Below are 10125 nucleotides of genomic sequence, written 5' to 3'. Positions count from 1 at the left end.
TATTCTAACTTTTCCCTTAATTGTTTTAATAATGTGATATATTTGGGATTCAGTGTTGAACATTGCCAAAGGTGCAAAATTATGTTGATGCCTATTTGAAACTCAACAGCCCTGAAAGTCTTTAAAATAGCATGAAATTCTGGATCTATCCCCTTTAATCTAATTGAAATGTCCCCTTTACCTGGTTTATCTCTTTTCTTCTTCTTTCCCTGTCTGCTCCTTTATACTTGGATTGATGCTGGGGAGGATATCACAGGACAGGACTAACGTATCGCTCCATTCCGAGTCCTAATAACCCCATTCCTCTCTCTGTGTCTCCTCTAGGATCCTGCTGACAGTAGTCGTGATCTTCCGCATCTTGATCGTCGCCATCGTCGGCGAGACCGTGTACGAGGACGAGCAGACCATGTTCATCTGCAACACCCTGCAGCCAGGCTGCAACCAGGCCTGCTACGACAAGGCCTTCCCCATCTCCCACATCCGCTACTGGGTCTTCCAGATCATACTGGTGTGCACGCCCAGCCTTTGCTTCATCACCTACTCTGTCCACCAGTCCGCCAAGCAGAGAGACAGGCGTTATTCGTTTCTCTATCCCTTAATCGAGCGGGATTACGGGGGCAGAGAGCGAAAGCTGCGAAACATCAACGGGATTCTGGTCCAACATGGCCTCGACGGAGGAGGGAAGGAAGAACCGGATTGTTTGGAGGTGAAGGAGATCCCCAACGCTCCACGGGGCCTCACCCACAGCAAGAACTCCAAGGTTCGCCGACAAGAAGGGATTTCACGCTTCTACATCATTCAGGTGGTGTTTAGGAACGCGCTAGAGATCGGCTTCCTGGCCGGCCAGTACTTCCTGTATGGCTTTAGCGTGCCTGGCATTTTCGAGTGCGATCGCTACCCATGCCTGAAGGAGGTGGAGTGCTACGTGTCCCGGCCCACAGAGAAAACCGTGTTCCTGGTGTTCATGTTCGCGGTCAGCGGCGTCTGCGTGGTGCTCAACCTCGCCGAGCTTAACCATCTGGGCTGGCGCAAGATCAAGGCTGCCATCAGGGGCGTTCAGGCACGCAGGAAATCCATTTGCGAGATCAGGAAGAAGGATATGTCACATCTGTCTCAGCCGCCTAACCTGGGACGCACGCAGTCCAGCGAATCAGCCTATGTCTGAGGGTGAAGAAGCGAGGGACAGGAGTGAATGTGCAGAGAGAGAGAGAGAGATAATGAACTTTAAAAGATTTTATTTCACAAAGATGGTATGCAGGTCTCACAGTCGGACCTTTGCTCTGCAGTGATGAAACAGAATGTAAAAAGCCAAAACACTGGAGCTGAATGACTTTGAGAATTGGCGTCACAAGACAGCAGGAAAAGAAGGAAGAGGTTTCAAACATGACTCAATGACACATATTTTGTTCTGAGGGGAAGAAAAAAAAAGAGAAGAAGACATTTCAACTGCCATGGACAATTATTATTATATTAATAATTTTGTCTTTTTCTAATTTAACGACTCTCTCCTCTGCTTCTTGTGTATTTCAATGGAAGGGAAAAAGCTTCCAAGGGACTGAAGAGGGAAGAACTGTAGATAAAAAGAGGAGAGGAGAAGTGAGAAGAGAGCAGATGAGAGCGCTGGGAGATGATTGTGGTGTTTGATGTATCCCGTGGTGCTTTGCTTCTGGACTGTGTCAGCCTCAGTGAAAAAGGGAGGACAGGAAAGAGGACAGGACGGAGGCCAGGACGGATGACAGGAGCGGCAACAACATTAAAAAGAGGAACGGAAGAACTGTCAAAAGCCGTGACAGACTCTGGAGAATGAAGAGAGTGTGTGAGAGCGTGTGTGTGTGTGTGTGTGTGTGTGTGTGTGAGAGAGAGTCGCACTCTGGGGAAAACATATGAAACAACCCGAGGAAGGAGAGGTTTTGCTTTTGCTTCCTCTCCCCGCCTGAGGTAGACAGGAGCCAAGAGAGCCTGAACATCATCACAGGCCAGAACCAACAGCACAAGAGTGACGATGTTTAGCCGTCGTCTCTTGGCAAACGATCATTTTAAGACAAACAGGGCGAGTTCCATAAACACTTTGTTGCTTTCCCCCTCTCCTGTCTGTGTCCCGTCTCCTGCTCCTGTGCTCCGTGGTGGTTGGCAGCTGTATGCGGACCCCCGGGGGGCTCCGGGTGACAGTAATGACCCCCCGCTGCTTTCCCTGCCACGCAAACAGGAGAGGAAACTAACCAACAGGGCGAACAAACGGGACAAACAGCGCGTGAACGTCAAGCGGCGTCAAGCTCCTAACTCCCTCTCTCTCTCTCTCTCTCTCTCTCTCTCTTTCTCTCCTTCTCTCCTCCCAGCATTCCAGTGTGCTGACAGAGAGAGAGAGAGAAAAAGAGAGAGCATAGGTGAGAGGGGAACAGATCATTTTATTACCAGTTTAAACAGCTTTTATAAATTATATCACCATGAGTTGTGATTTTTGTTATGATGAAAAAAAGATGGTGCCATCCTTGAAGTATGTTATTATTGTTGAAAAGTTCTATAGAGTATATCATGGTAATATTATTTATCCATTTAGAGTATATCCAAATAGATTTATTTATCTTTGTGAGCAGGTTGGTTGGGACGTCACAAGGCTGTTTTCTTTCTCTCTGAAATGTATAAACTATGTCTTTTATTTCCATTTTTGACTAAATTTGAAAGTATTTCTTACTGTTGGAGCTGATTAGTGAGGTTTGCTGAATTTGTGAGCTTTGTTTGAAATGCACTGACGCTGTGCAACTGGAGTATCCCACATCTTTAATTGCAATTGCCACCAAATTGCAGCACAAATGCAGCAGCTAAACACAACATCAATGTGTTTTGGAGCAAAGCACATCGATTAAAGAGCCTTTTTGTTGTTTTTTTCTGTTAAATCCGTTGCACAGCTCCGGGCAATGAAGGCCTCTGAGCCATGAGAAAAGGCATGTTTACACGACGCAATGTTTCCTGAATGATCAAGCTGTGTAACTGACGAGTACTAACTCTACAGGCAGTGGTGTTTTTGAATCTCAGTGGTTTTTATTTCCCGTTTCTTTCCTGACCGGCGATCAGCATGCATGCCTTGTACGAGAAAAGAAAAAGAATGATGTGAAAGAAGTAGAAAAAAAGATATTAATGATATGACGGGAAGATAAATGTTGCACCTTGATTACTGCAGACGTGCGCTTAGAGTGGCAGACTGATGGTGATGATCTTGGATGTGAAGGATGTGACGCTGCATAGACACGCACACACACACACACACATTTACACAGTTAGTGCACAATATCATCATTATGGGCATAAAAAGTGTTAAAGAATGGATTTACAGTCTAAGTCTCAGCGCTACTTCAACAGCTGATGAAAACAGCAAATGAAAGCCACACACCATGACACCCGTAATCTCTTTGATTCTTACAGGTGATTATCCCCAGATTTAGAACCCCCAGGACCCCTGTGGAGCTTAATGGGATGGGTGCAGTATACAGTGGGTGCTAGGACTGACAAGTGCATCGACAGGGAACACCAGAACGTCTAATAATAGAGTTTAAGGCTTGGCTTTCCCTGAACTACTGACAGCCTGTGGTTCCAGCAAAGGCTTAAACACTGACCTTGAGCTTTAAGTCCAAGCCAATGTCCTGTACTGTACACGGCTGGAGCGGCAGAGTCGACGGACTGTGCATCACTGATCTAATCTCCACAGAACACAGGTCAGCGTGGTTAAGTGTGAAGGCTATTTGCAGTTCATGATGGATACGTACCTGCTGAGTGGACATTTTGCACACGCAAACAAAAAAAAACTTGGGAACAACAGTTCAGTTTCCTCTTCTATTCTCATGCCTGTTCTCAATCACATCACACACACGTACACACACAGGCACTGCAATGATGTTGCGAGCCGTAAACTTGTCCAGGTTTTGTGTGCTTTATATTCATTCAGCATTTTATTACTGAGTCATGACTAAGCTGCACTTATACGGTCAGTCAGTGCATTTACATGCATGTTTGAACTTCAATTTTACTCAGATTAAGGCAATCTAATCAATGTCGGTGTACTCAAAATAGTATACATTGTTCATAGATTACATGATTATAAGTCAATTTACTTAAGCATGTAAAAGCTCCATGGACTTGCAATCGGCAGAAGCTTTCTGTGCATTCATTTTCCTCATCCTCTCTTAAGCCGACCAAGCAACAGCTCATATACTCTATGAGTGACGCAATCCTGTTCCAACCAGTGAAGCCGTTAGAGTGGGAAACCCTCATGCCTGGGATTTGGGATGATTATTATAGAGAATTATTTTTCAAGTCATTTCAGGGAGTCCAGAGACCCCTGATTCCAAACATGTAAGCAAGTTACTGGTTTTTGCCTTAATCATGGTACACACAAGTGCATGTAAACACACTGAGTGGACCCTACACATCCAAAAGTGAGCGATGACATCATTCTCTCTATCAGTCTGCCACTCTGGACGCTCTACTTTTCTATTTGTCAATGTGAAATGAATTATGCAACTTCTTTTTTCTCATTTGTTTGTCTTTCTGACTTGTGGATTCATTTTGTTGTCCTTTTGTTCTTTTTGTACAGTGACATATCAAAAAAGAGAAATGTTTTTTTTTTATGTAAAGGAACAAATTTTTTTTCAATGTGCAAAACCAAGGCTAGAGTGTTGTAGTGTATAAGAATAGCAGAAAATATATTATATTTCCTCCCTTGCCAAAGTGATATGCAAATTTCAATTAATTTTCCAAGATTTTTTAACTGCATGTGTAATGGCTAGAATGAGCATGTTTCTATGTTTTCTTCAATGGGATCGTCAAGAAAAAAACTTTTTAAAATCCAAACTTTGGAGCTAAGCTACTATGTCTTGATGCCAAGTGTGTTTAAATCCCAGTTTCAGACGGTACAAAGCCAGGCAGACAATACCAACTCAGTGATGTTTTAACTACCTGTTTGAATTTATTAGTCTCGGTTACCTGAAAACTTCTACTTTAAAAGAGAAAAAAAGTTGCACATAAATACACACTGTACCTTTGTATTCTACATATTTAGATTTTTATGCCAGTCAGTCAAATTAACTGCTGTATAACAGGGTATACAGGAATACAAGAACATTCCAGGGTTAACTCCCCTGCACAATATCTAATTAAATCATCATGCACGCGTCTTAAAGGGGACATATTATGCCTTTTGTTCTTTTCCACTAGTTTATATAAGGTAATATGGCAATGTTGAACATTGTCACTGTCAAAATTTAAGATTGACATCTTTTGAAATGCAAACGGAAAGACAAACTCGTAGATCCCAAACTGCCCCGAACTGCTGTTGCTTAACCCTTTACTTCCAGAACATGTTCAACATGCGGCGGTGGACATTTTGGCCCAAGATGCAAGATAATCTCAAGATGTGTTTCAGGCACAACAACACATCTAAACTCTGTCTAAACAGATTAAGTTCTACATTGTTCTTCTGAGCTAGAACACTAATGCACCATCTCCTACTCAGTCTTTCCTGCCATTTTAAAGTGTACTGAGGCTTTTAAGGAGACAATACTTATTATGGTCTGTTTTCACTCAGTCTGCACAATGCAGTAAGGGCATTAGAGGGCAGTTTTTCCGCACATTGAAGCGCTGCAAATATGCATAATATGTCCCATTTAATGTGTCAGTTTAGGCTTGATTAAATTCTCAGTAACTACAACTTATTGGGGTTCAGTACATTGACAACACACTCAGGAAAGAAAACAATGCTGATCTTGTACAACAACAACTTTTGTAGGAGAAAAAAACATTTTACTAGAAATTGTATGGACACAAGCCAGCACTTTCCACCTTGTGCTGTAAATCCCACAAAACTTTCTTATTAAAATCGACCATTTTTGCCAGTTCCAGTTACATTCCCGTCTGTCCAGCTTGATACTGCCTCTCCTGCCACAGGCCATGTAGCAATGAAGGCCTGCAGAGAAATCTACTTTTATAATCTTCATTTTTACACACAAAAGCTGTTACATTGACTGTTACTGACAAACGGCCACACAAGCCTATCGCAAATATATAATCAACTGAAGAAATACCACATTCATTTTATATGAAGACCAATGCAACATGTCACTGAGCTGGTTCATTCATTAGAGCTCACTGATTAAATTCCCGGATTATTATTATTTATACTGCTGCCAAAAGTTTATACATTAACTAATCAACATCATGTAGCCAATTCTCAGCAGCATATGTAAACATCCCTATTATACATTGTTGATATCAACATTAAAGGGCTTCTACCTTATTATAAAACTAAAAAGCCATATTTTACAAAAAAGAAAGAGATTTAAATCTTTACTTGGCACATTCATTTTGGTAAAACATCCATGCAAAGGGTTAAATAGACCAAAGTACACTACTGAAAGATTAATCACATTTATATGAAGTAAATTATGAGGCTATTTAAACGGAAAAATGACAAGTTCCAATTAAAACCTTTCTACTGTGTTTAATTAAATGAAAAAAAATGTTTAAATCTCCTTTTCCCAGCTGTTCAGCTTCAATTTTCATTTCATTCCCAGGGCTGAGCTGAATGCTTCCCCCCCTCCCCCCCCCCCTTATCCCTGCCTGCCTCTGGTGCTGCTGTCCTGTGTGGGCTAGATTATAATATTTCAGGGTTCAGGGAAGGACCTCTCACTCTCACTAATCTGTTATGATATCACTTGTGATCAGTTTATCTAATTACATAGAGTGGCAGGTCTAGACTGAGTAGCTCCTGTGCATCTCTGCCACAAACACTGCCACTTCTGCTCCAACACTGCCAAACCCTCCTCACCCATTGTCATCCTACACTTTAGGACAACAAGCTGGGTAAAAAAGGAGCTGCCGCAGTGAGAGAGATGAGAGATAAGCGATGTCAATTTTAGCCAATATTTGGCATCAAAGTGATGATCAATATTTAAGGGATCAGAAAGGGAAAGTGATAAATGATCTTAGCCCGTCAAAGTTGTCCTTCTTCATCATATGAATCATTTGTGTGAACATCTGTATGGATGTAAAAAACAGGAATCTGAAGAAAAAAAAATTAAACACACATACGCTTTGTAATCTTCATCCGAAAATCTGCTGTTTCAAACTGCAGATATGATGTTGTACCTGACAGACTTGTGTTTGAAGGTTCACTGTATCTCTCTGGCTGGTGTACTGTATGTAAAGACTGAATAAAACCTTGAATGTTACATCAAGCATCGAGTGGCCTTGTGTTGGTGATTTATGGCTTGTGGCTGCGCGTCACAGTCCTTGTGTGTGCGTTCATGGCCACGAGTGTGTCATTTCCTTTTACAATATAATACACGTGTATACAGCACAAACCTGGGTGGGTGGACATCTGTGGTGGGATTGATTAAACCCAAAAGCATATATATAGTGAAGTAAACAATAAAGGTCTCTATAATATAAACTGTGTATGGTTACAGGTCTAAATATAGCAGAGAGATGCTAAATGTGCAGAGAGCTCAGCTTGTTGTTGAGGCTTTTTTGAACTCAGTAGGTGACACTGAAACCTTTCAGATGGGATTAAAACCTTCAGACCAATGTGCTGAAGGGAGAGGAGGGAAGCATGTTTGTGTGCGAGTGGGCGTGTGGTTTGTGTGTGTGTGTGCACGTGTGAGTGCAGTTACATTTTGACCTTAACCCCCCAGACCATGTGAGTGGTGTGTACATGCCAAACCTGTGCAGCAGCAGACAGTAGGTGTGCACTCACTAAACATATATGCATGTATGATTCATATGACTGAACCTGCCTGTGTGTACATTTGTATACAGTACGTGTGTGCACATGTATGTGTGTGTGTGTGTTCAATCCCCACCCACTTTCCTCAGCTAGGTCACATTGTGGCTGCGCTGGACTGGGATTGAAGTCTTGTTGCCACGGCGATAAGCCAGCCCGTAATATCTCTAAGCACAGCCAGAATTAATCTGCCGACAGATGGCTTGCTGCTCAGCGTCACTTCCTAAAACACATACGCATACACACACATACACACACACACGGTATATTCGTCATCATCATCGTTGTGCTCTTATCCTTCAATTTTACCATCACTCTCACGTCCCATGACACGCAATGGAACACACACATGTGCAAAGGCATCTCCTGCATTAATACTGTTATCAAAGCTGAAAGCATTGCAGCAAACGTCTTCATCTTTTACCAGACATCCTCACCATCGTCCTCATCCTCAACTGCCATCATAGCCAAAGTCAACCCTCTCACCTTCATCTTCATATCCATTACTTCCACCATCATTTGAGCCACAACAGTCATTATCTAAAACCGTCATCATACCACAAGGATCAATACTCAGGCGGCTCTTAAATCACAGTGTGCGCCTCTCGGTGCCCTCAGTCCTTCATCAGCTCAGGCTCATAATAGTGGAGTTTTGCCCTTAGTTCACGGTTCAGGGGTCCTCCTCCTCATCCATGCTCTTGCTTTTTACTCCTCTTTGAGCCCCTAGGTGACATCACTGCAGAGCCTGAGCAAACACAGACACGTTATGTTACAAATGTATCTGTATTGCATTTACGGCTTAAAAGGATCTATCATGAATCATCTTACAAGAGAGGGAAGTGAAGAGATGCAAAGAGGTTCTAAATTCACCATTTGTGACTCAATTGAGTTACAGAGGCATAATCTAATGTATGGAATCTTACGTTATAGTAAGTTGTGAGTTATATCTGTAGTTCAATAACTCTTGATCTCTGCGTTTTGACTTTAATGTTGCAGGCTGCTGTTAAGAATAAATAAATGTATGTATATAGAAGCCAGATCTGTGTTTTTATACTGTGATGCAACAAAATGCTACAAGCATTACCATGGCTGTGCACTCTGTGACATGGCCTGAAGCGAAGCAAGAGGGCAAGGGAACACATTTGCATATGTACAAATCTATATGTAACACCGATGAAAATGGAGCAAGAAAGAGTGGATGGACTTAAGGGAATCAAAGAATGAATAGAAGCGGAGAGAACCACAAACAGGCGGGTAGGAGATGAGAGGTTTGAGCCTCAATGAGAGAGGTGAGAGGAGGGGTGAAGTAGAAAATCCGCACATACAGTGGGGGAGCAGAGGGAAAAATAAGAGGATAAAAGAGAAGAAAAACACAAGGACAGCCTCGGAAAATGCTCAGCAGAGCTGGAGGAGATAAGAGAGAGACGCAGAGACAAAGGATCGAGCCTTGAGGTAAGGGGAAAGGAAATGAGGCGCAGTGCAAAGAAGGACGTAGGATAACAATCAGAGGACGGCATGAGCAAGAAGGAGGAGGAGGCGGAGAAGCAGGAGCAGGAGGAGGAGGAGGAGGAGGAGGAGGAGGAGGAGGAGGAGGAACTGTGTCAGAGTGATTGTGAGATGGTGAGGCAGTAGCTTTGGGCTGGGTGAGAGGAAGTGATGCGTACGTTAACAGGAAGGAGCAGATCTCGGCAACACTCACCAATCAAACACCAGTCTTCCCAGGCAACCCCTGACGTGCGCACACACTCACTCACACACACAAACTGAGGAAGCGGAGGGAACCTCTATACTCGCACATCCTCACATGCAACTCAAACCCCTATATGAAGACAGACAGGCCGTTTACACTTATTTATTAATATTTACAAAGTTTACAACTTCAACATGGAAGATTTAAGTCACCTCTTGTACTCTTTGTCAGGAAGCTAAAGCTTTGATTTTTCAGTAGTAAGTAAAGACTTTGATCTATTATGATTATCTTATCTTAAAAGACAAACATTATTAAATGATCAAACAGATTTTGTAAATACTCATAACAAACATCCATCAATCTAAATATGACAATTACACTAACTTTTGAAACGAGATTCTAATATGCGTATACACACACACATATACACCCACACACACACACACACTCAGAGGTCAGTTGGCAGGCTCTCAATGGCACGACAGAGAGTTCAGGCTCTGTCCGGCTGCACCGCTAAGCCACATTCCCTGTCACTTCACACCCGCTGGCATTCTATACAGCATATAGCTATTAAAGGAGATATACATCACACAGCCAAAAGCTTCACATCACACACACACAGAGGTGAAAGTGAAGTATCCACCGTGGCTCTCACACACACACA

General features: G+C 42.7%; 1 protein-coding gene across 1 annotated transcript in view; it reads left to right on the top strand.

The window, feature by feature from the left end:
• The window catches only part of gjd1b (gap junction protein delta 1b), a 16779-nt gene extending 15614 nt beyond the window's left edge, over positions 1-1165 (top strand). Inside the window, exon 2 of the mRNA XM_076143331.1 lies at positions 325-1165. Coding sequence (XP_075999446.1) covers positions 325-1165 — 841 coding nt within the window. The remainder of the gene's footprint in view (positions 1-324) is intronic.
• The last annotated feature ends 8960 nt before the right edge of the window (positions 1166-10125 follow it).

This window comes from Genypterus blacodes, unplaced genomic scaffold (assembly GCF_046128005.1).
Source record: "Genypterus blacodes isolate CSIRO-AG114 ecotype Tasmania unplaced genomic scaffold, CSIRO-AGI_Gbla_v1 ptg000003l_1, whole genome shotgun sequence".
Lineage (NCBI taxonomy): Eukaryota > Metazoa > Chordata > Actinopteri > Ophidiiformes > Ophidiidae > Genypterus > Genypterus blacodes.
Note: the sequence above shows the minus strand (reverse complement) of the source record. Positions and strands in the feature narration are given on the sequence as shown.